General features: G+C 38.4%; 2 protein-coding genes across 2 annotated transcripts in view; both read right to left on the reverse strand.

The window, feature by feature from the left end:
- Positions 1-2664, reverse strand: part of LOC101307186 (alpha-ketoglutarate-dependent dioxygenase alkB homolog 6-like) — a 4961-nt gene extending 2297 nt beyond the window's left edge. The window contains exons 1-5 of the mRNA XM_004294880.1: positions 2546-2664; positions 1571-1685; positions 1412-1472; positions 1252-1290; positions 796-900 (exon numbers count right to left, since the gene is read on the reverse strand). Coding sequence (XP_004294928.1) covers positions 796-900; positions 1252-1290; positions 1412-1472; positions 1571-1678 — 313 coding nt within the window. The 5' untranslated portion in view covers positions 1679-1685; positions 2546-2664. The remainder of the gene's footprint in view (positions 1-795; positions 901-1251; positions 1291-1411; positions 1473-1570; positions 1686-2545) is intronic.
- A 2046-nt stretch (positions 2665-4710) lies between these two features.
- LOC101300995 (L-ascorbate oxidase homolog) overlaps positions 4711-9004 on the reverse strand; it is a 17164-nt gene continuing 12870 nt past the window's right edge. Inside the window, exon 4 of the mRNA XM_004296100.1 lies at positions 4711-4849. Coding sequence (XP_004296148.1) covers positions 4711-4849 — 139 coding nt within the window. The remainder of the gene's footprint in view (positions 4850-9004) is intronic.

The following is a 9004-nucleotide window of genomic DNA, read 5'->3' on the forward strand; positions in this document are numbered from 1 at the left end:
TATTAACCTCTTTATGGGATTCTATTTTAACTTTAATTGAGGCCTAATGTCTACTTACAGTGGTAATTGCATATATGTCTTAATGTCTACTTACAGTATTTTCACTTTTAGTTAGGCCACCCAAATTTAAACTCTTGGTTCCGCTCTTGCTAACTTAAGATAGAATTATATAAACAGACTCTTGTCAGTTTATTCACGTTGGTACTTGGTAGATACGGTTTTTTCTTTTTTCCTTTCTTTGTCCCATATGGAGAGAGGGTGTTGTCATGTTTCCTATATAAGTTTATACTCTTGTTGGTTGTTTGGTTTTCGGCTTTTTCTTTAGATTCCTTAATGACTGCTCCATACATTCTTTTTCATTCTACGTAAAAGAAAGGGGAACGTTGCACTGTATAAATCAGGAACCTCCAATTTCATACCCTTTTCCACCTTGAATAATCTAGGCTCCTGCATACTGGCTGGAGGAAGACAAGGGATGTTTTAGCTCTGATACTAAAGGACAACCATATAATCAACTATAAAGAGCATATCTTTAGTAATCACAAGACCTCTTAGAGAAAGAAGTAATACATTAAATGCTAACGTCATCTCTTAGAGAGAGAGAGAGAGAGGTTGCAAATAATCATCTATAATAGAACGTAGAGAGCATATGTTTAGTAATTACAAGAACTGCTAGAGACAGAAATAAAGGCTAATAGAATTGCAGAGAAAGATGAAACATAGGAAATTACTGATGGGAAGAGAAACTAGATGCAGAGAAAACGAGGGGGACTTCACACACATAAAAATTGATACCGATATCCAATCGCAGTGCTGTATGGTGTACAGTGCAATGTGAGTTAAACCTGATTCGCAAGAGAGTTCCAAATGTTCTGAAGTTCATAGCAAGTGATTCCTCATCTATGCATTTCCCAGAAATAGGCAGTTTATCAGAAGTCAGAACACTAAATCCCTAATCCCTAATACATTATTTGAGATTCGAGTAATAACATTATGTCAATCTTGTATTTACTTTTCCTATTGACTTAAATAGTTGTGTCTTTCTTTGACAGCATTTGCCTTCTAGGCTTTAGAATTTAGAATAATCGTAAGATATGAAAGTGGCTGTACGGCCTGTACCTACAGTTTTATTCTCTTTTAATACAAGAAGTTGCAAAGCAGTAACTTGGATGGAACATTTAAACACACAATGAGCACTATCGATATATGATGTATAGCAACCATCACAATATTAATTATTTATCCACTTACAATCCTGTGATATCAGACCCTTTTCATGGACTACACCACCTGTTAGTCAGAAAACAGTGGGAAAAAGAATTCAATAAGCAAGAGTATACTTTGTTACTTTCCAGGTCAAACACACTATTGAAAACAACTGTACATATACTTAGATAGAGAAAAACCATACCCCAGTTTTGTAGCCTCCTATTTTTTAAAGATTTCCACTTCGATACAGGGGCATCATAAATCTATGGAGCAAGATGAAGTCAGCATAATGAGAATGTAAGGGAAGATATGTGTGTGTGTGTGTGTGTGTGTGGAGAGAGAGAGAGAGAGAGATTATTACATTTTTTAGAAGTAGAGTTTCTTCATTCTTCGTAATGAAGTCAGGAATGTATATTACAGTGGGCAGAGATCCAACTTTGAAATTATTTAGCGCCTGGTTTCCTTCCATTTCTCGGCTAACAACAAGACGTCATTATACAATAAAGCAAGACACAGAATATTTCTCCAAAATTATCTTGGGTTATAACTCAAGTCTTCCTTCCATTCCGATATCTTTTTTTATATCAGTAATTCATAAAGAGAGAATAACATTCAATATGATTAACAAAAAGAGAGAAACCAGAGGGATCTGAAGGTATTTTATAAGATACATATTCAAATCTTCCCAATATAAACTGCAAACGTAGTAGCCAAGAACTCAACTTCAAACACAGCATTGAAGATAAACACAATTATGCCCCTCAAACAGTGAATAGTCGATAATTCATTATTTCCAACAACAACAACAACAACAAAAAACACTGTATTCTTCCCAGATAAAAGAAGATGTGCATCCAGAATGTTAGAAGAAACTGGTTCCCTATAATGACATCCAAATCGCGCAAGCGCTTGGCATAGGTTCCCAAAATACAAGGAAAACTGCAACGTCACACATATAGTAACCCCAAGCCAGTAAAAGGAAACTTAAACACTCCTGAGCACATCCAACCTATACAAGTCAAGTTGACAAACCAACTTGGAAGAAAAACGAAGTCCTATGTAAAACATAAATTAGTTCTAGTTAAGACTCCATCCAATAGAAGAAGGCATAATTTTGTTGACCAATCTAACAAGAACAATGCCCCTTATTATTTATTTTAATTCAAAGATTAAAAGTACCCGACGCACTCACTATTTTCATGGACAAGTTCAATGCACACAAGAAAGAATAAACGAAATTCGCATCAGTTAAAACGTTTATGGATCCACCCAATATCCAAAAATAAACTGGAAGTAGTCTATTGTGAAGTTTGCAACGGATCAAAAAGCTGCTGACCTGCTGATCCGAAGTCCAGCCGACCCTCACAAACTGCCAAATGATGGAGGGGCAGAGCCTTTTGTGTTCTCGCTTCTGAGTTCACGGTTCGGGTCAGTCGAGCGATTGGGTTACCCTTCGATAATATAAACCCCGTTCACCCGGTCACTAGCTGATCGTGAGAGAATCTTTATTGGTAAGACAGATGGGAGATTGGGAAATTTGCACACGATATACATCACGTCCAAAGAAAAATATCACTCGATTAAAATCCAATGACATATAACAAGTTTTTATATGGCCCAAAAATACAGTTAGGAAGCCCAATTCACTCTTCAAGCCTAATAAATACTACTCATGCATTTGATGCTTTCAAGAACGGGTGTTGCATGCTAACGGAATTGTATGAGGGTCCACTATTTTTTTTTTCTTGTGTGAGGTCCACTATCAGTTGTATGATCGTTAATAATCTCAGACTTGTGGTACAAAATTCATGTCCAACAACCTAACTCATAATATGGACAAACGAAGAAGAGATGCCCAATAACCAAGACCATATCCTTTAAAATCCAAACGAGTAAACTTTAACATAGGGTCCTTAATTTTAGCCGCACAATAACACCAGAACATGTTCCCAGCAACACAATAGATAACAATCCCATCAACAGATTTCACGACAGCAAATCTTGTCAAAATTACGACTGAAAATATACCAAAGCCTGTTCCACAATCACACTTTTCAAAGTTTATTCCACAATCACATTTTTTAAATATTATTCTACAATCACTTTAGGCACTACCTAACAAACCAAAATGTATAACAAGATCCAATATAAACTTTTAACCAAACTATTTCTTTACCCAGCAATACAACCCTTAAACTGAGAGTTCTTTAGCTACTAGAATTACATATAAATAAGCTACTTCTATTAACCAAAACAAGCAGAGATTGGAGTGTGCCAGCAAGCTCTCTAGCACTCATCTTCTCCCACGCTTCCTGTCTCCCTATCCATCTTCAGTTTGCCATCTTTCCAACTCAATCTCCTTCTGTCCAAACCATTTCTCTCATATATCTCAACTCATATAAAATGTTGTCGGGATCTCTTCTTTGGCTCCCACGCCACATGCATCTTACCAAGCCCTTTATTGGAAGTGACACATAACCAGTTTACTGTCCTGAATGAAGAAAGCGTCGCTAAAAGGGACATAATAGTGAGCTTCCCAGATTCTTTGTCGTTCGAAATAAACTGGGCCTAGTCTTTGCTAACTCAGACATAGGGAACGACATTTTTGGATTCGACCATGTTAATCTCATTGTCGTATATGATGGCTAAAAGTGCCCCCAACACAAGTCAACACCAGCCTAATACTGTGATTTAAGTCTAATCAATCTCGGTAGGATTCAAACTAATTATAGGGCCTACTACATGGGCTCTTACCAACTCGACCACATATGGTGGTACTATCTCTTATTTTCTCTATAGTTTATAACAACAACAAAAATTATTTTAAAAGATTAATCACAATAATTTCAAAACCACGAGGTCATTTTTGTTCAAGAAAAGCCTTCATTTGATTAAAGTATGTAACTACATAAACACGATTCCCCCTCACATTGTACGCAAAAACCCTGAAATAGTAAGTAAGCCCGAAGTTATATAGATGCTAAAAATTCTAAGATTATGATCGTATGATAATCTGAGCCATGCTTAATCATGCTTATGGTTCCTCTATTAGTCATGCTTATAGGGAGGTTAATGTTTTTTTTTTTAATAATCAGTTACGATTTTCATAAATTTTTCTGAAGCGAAGGCCTGAAGTAGCCATTACATACTCTACCGCTATCATCTACCGATCGACAAGTTGTAAGGCATAACTCACTTAGTACATAGGATAAACTACCCATTAGAAATCGTACTCATAAAACACCCTAGGCCTAGTATCCTAAAAGGTGAACCCACAAGAACTAGAACGTATTCCCTAAAACATAGAGGCATAATGCGATAATGTCCTACAGGATAAACTAGTATGAAATAGAAAAAAAAACTAGAGACTATAAAAACACGGAAAAAAATTGCAAATAGCTAACATAGAGGGCCATGAGGCAGCCCACTAGGAAGGAACATGTCAGGCCCAGTCGGCTCTTCGGTCTAGTCCACTATCAAACTTTCAACCCTACTGCACACTCAGACGTCAAAACCTTCAGCCGCCTCCACCAGCTTCAGCCAGGAGCAACGCCGCTTGCCGCGACTACGACTACGCCCATCTCTGTCCCTACCACCACAAAACGCCACCATACCCATACCAACTGAACCCCATGCGTAGCTGTTGCACCAAACATCACTGTCGATTAGATCACTAGCTCCATCGTCCAAGATTCATCCTTAGGGAATTGACGCCTCATACGCACAGTCCGCCATCACCTTGCATCACCCAGCCAAAGCAAACTTGTCCAAGCCTACCATCTCATCCATTAGACGAACCCCACGAGCAATAGCAATTAATTTCTCATCCGGCGAGCAACCTCTCAACGGTGGCAAGGCAAGAAGCCTGCCGAGGCTTCAGGCTACCGCTGAATAGACTAGATTTGGAGGATGGCCGCCCTAGGCTAGGGTTTTTTGGATATGTGGAATAGAAGAAATCTTGAAAGAACAGTGATTGAGAAGAAGGAGAACTAAATTTTATGGGATTTCTTAGTGAGCTTATAGGCAGGTTAATGTATTGACTCATCATCTTGCAAATAAATGTTTCGTTGACAGACCTTTAAGTCTCTTAGAATGAGAGTATCCCTCTAGAGATTAAAGATATCTTTTGTAATGTGTAATTGATGTTATGAATATGCCATCTTCTCCTTTCAAAAAAAGAAAAAAAATATATCATAGTACCATGACAATGTTCGAGTGAAAGTAGAATCTACCCTAATCTATTCAAAATGATCTAGGACCACCATACGCATAGGGGCATCCACAAAGGTCGAAACTAACTAATATGTGTCACTAGGCTCAAGGACCAAGCCCAAATCACCAACACTAACACCAAAGTATATCCAAGGCCCAAGACCCAAAGTCCTCACTCCTCAAATTTAGTCCGCCGCCACCAGTCACCGCCACACCATAGATGTGGAACACTATGCCGCTTGCATACAGACCTCCATAAAGCAGACCTTGAAGCCACCGAGACCAACATAGATACCGCCTTCATCAATGGTACCACCAGCTGGAGCAACGTCAAGAATAGAAAAAGTCATAAATCTAGCACTTGCCAATTCATAGCCCCCACTGCTTGAACTCCACCTCACCGCAGAGTTCATGCAGTCTGGCGCCCTAATGACGCAACGTGACCTAAATTGTTATTCCCAGCAAAAAGGTTGGCGTTTGAATCATCCACCGTTGAGCCTCTATCTTTCAACCGAATTGGCAACACAACTCCCACCGCTAGCCTGGGCTCTAACACTCTGCCCTATGATCAACCCAGTCTCTTACGTCAAAATCTCATTAGAGCAAACCATAAAACGGAGGCCGAATGTCAACCCATGATCTTGACGCCAATAGATCTCTCCATTGTTGTCGAACTCATTAGATTGGCTAAGGAGATTGGAACATCCAATTCCTTCAACCAACAATGTCAGAGTATCGTCAAGGAAAAACCATTGCAGAGCTCTCATATTCTCTATTAATACAACGTCATCTCTTGATTTCTTTACTTTCATACCTCATTATTGTATGTTAACGGTTTCATAAATTAGTAAATATATTTTTTTTTTAAATTTCATTTCTTATATTTTCATGTTTATTCTTATTATTGAGCTAACAAACTTTGACGTTGTATTTAGATTAAGTAATTGCAATTTTCACGGAAATTTTAAAGTCATGGGAATTACAATTCTATGAATTTAATTAATAAATTCCATTGTTTGGATTTCATGATGTAGAATTTTAAAATGACAAAACTTAGTATCTAGATTAATTTCAGTTGAGGGAATTAATAAATGACGCATATTTTGTGAGGAATTCAAATCGGGAATTTAAGCTTCCAAATTCCACGATTATTTTCCCGTGAAAATTGCAAATTCCATGGGATAAGAATCCAAACGGTGGAAAGAGTCCAAAGAAATTGGGAATTCCTCATTTTTGATTAAATTCCCGAGAATTCACTTGCATCCAAATACACGGTGATGGCGTCAATAGAAAACAAAAAATGGAGAGGAGAGCGTTGCTAGGGCTTCTTAGCGCCGCTCTTGCAATTTTGTTGGAGAGATTGTTCTTCATGATCTATTTGATCAATCAGATGAGAAATAGGGCGGGGGAACAGTCTCTCTTTGTCAACATTGGGATCTGGTTGAACCAGATTTGACAGCCGATGTGGAGGTTGGTGGAGATGACGACTTTGGCATACCAAAATCGGTTGATTGTTGTTGGCAATTGTTGATGACAATGGACCCAGGCTGTGATTCGAGTCGAACAGAGGCTAGATGTATCTGTCTAGTGGCGGTAGGTTGAAGGTTGGGGGGTAGAGACTAGAGGTTGCGACCCTTTTGGTCATGCTTTGAAAAATGGCAGCTTAATTTGGTTAGGCAGTGGTCATGCTTATGATGGCGTATAGGCTTGGAGTGGTGGCACTAAGGTGGTGATTACCTAGGACAACCTTTCAGATAAGAGCTTTGTTGGCAACGACGATGGAGCGGCTAGTGAAGGGGTGGTCGTTAAGCGTGCGAGGGTTGAAGGTGGTGGTTGCCCTAGTTTGGGTCCATTTTAGGACTTTGGGCCGCGTCTGATGGCTTGGGGCCTTGGCTCTTTCTTGGGTCTTGGGTTGAAGATTTGGGCCTTATGATTTGGTTTAAGTCATCAAGGTTACAAAATGGGATGTGGACTGTTGGCTTCATTTTTTGGGCATCTCTTGCTCTGTTGAACCCTAAGGGGGGGTCATCATTTGGCCCTGTGAGCCTAAAAGCTCATGGGCAGCTCTCGGCCCGGTCCATAGGGCATGAGGACGGGCTAGGGCGGAGGGTTCAAAGCCTTAGCCCGGCCTGTGGCCTGGCCCTATAAAGCCTTCCCCAAAGCTCTATCAATTGTTTTATAAATATTTTCTATAGAGTTATTAGTTAAATATGTGAATTATTAATGCATTAAGTCATATTTTATTTTGATTTTTTATTACATTTAGTTCAATCATTATACAAATCTCAACTTTTTTATAGTTTTTTGTTTTATTTGATAAAATTCTATTAGATATATGTATATAATAGGCCCGGTTAGACTCATCTAAAAAACTCGGCCCGGCCCTAAAAAGCTCTTAAGGCCCGGGCCCGTGGGTTTTGATTTTTGTACATAACCTGGCCCGAGCCCATAGGGCTTGGGTAAGGCCGGACCAGGTGGGTTTTTTGACGATCCCTAACCCTAAGGATGCTTCCTCAAGGTAGACTGGTCCTAGGTGCTCTCAAATAAGTTGAATGATTCTGACAGCTACTATTTATTGATCAATGTACCTATTTCAGGGTTAGCAACATTAAGATGGCTTGAGTTGCTTGAGTGTCATAGGTTGTTTTAGCATGATTCATTTTTTATGTATTCATTTTATATGTAGCCTACGAGGATGAATTATGTATGTGTTGTTCTCCTACATTTTATTTGATCAATAAAATGACTTCACGTCATTCTTACAAAAAAAAAAAAAAAAAATCTTTGAGGGATTCTATTTGTGTCTCTATAATTGTTATTTCGCTAGACCTCCTCTCGTTTTTTGGTTTACCAAATTTCCTAATGTACCCTTCTCTATTTTGGTTGTTTTCCTTCGCTCCACCAGTCTCCATATACCATCATCTTCCAATGCTCCAATACCTCTGTAGTCACTTGAATTTTGGGGAAAGGATCATGTGGATAACTAATATCATCATGTCGCTCGATCTTCATGTTCACCTTCTTATATATGATATATCCACCAGCTCTGTTGTTTTTTTCTTTCCTCGTTCTAGAAGTTTGGTTTGTTCACTTGTTGTAAACCAAATAACTAGATGCATGGCAACTAGGGGTTTAATGGATGATGATCAATTGCGGTTAATCTTCTATGATGACAACTAGATATATATGGTTGTTGTGCTTATGATGGCATATTAGGGTTAATTTTCCATCTTAACCATAATTCATGCCTCTTTACCCCCTCCATATTCATTTGTTTTGCAGTCAATACAAAAGCATTAAATTTAATTTTACGTGGAATGAGTACACGATGTTCATGTGATTGTATTCCAATTCTACGTGGTATATATGAGTTTAATGCTTTAAAGCATCTTTAGCAATGTTAGCTATTTTGTAGTCAAATTTTAGGGAAAATTCCCATTAGCCTTAAATCTAGACATTTTTTTTTCCACTAACAAAAAGAGATTCTAAAATTCTCATCAACCCAATAGACTCTTAGAGACTATTCCAACTAACAAAATTTTTGACTTTTCGTATTTTTTTCGTGACCAAATTACCCTCCTCT

Source organism: Fragaria vesca, linkage group LG3, assembly GCF_000184155.1.
Source record: "Fragaria vesca subsp. vesca linkage group LG3, FraVesHawaii_1.0, whole genome shotgun sequence".
Classification (NCBI taxonomy): Eukaryota; Viridiplantae; Streptophyta; class Magnoliopsida; order Rosales; family Rosaceae; genus Fragaria; species Fragaria vesca.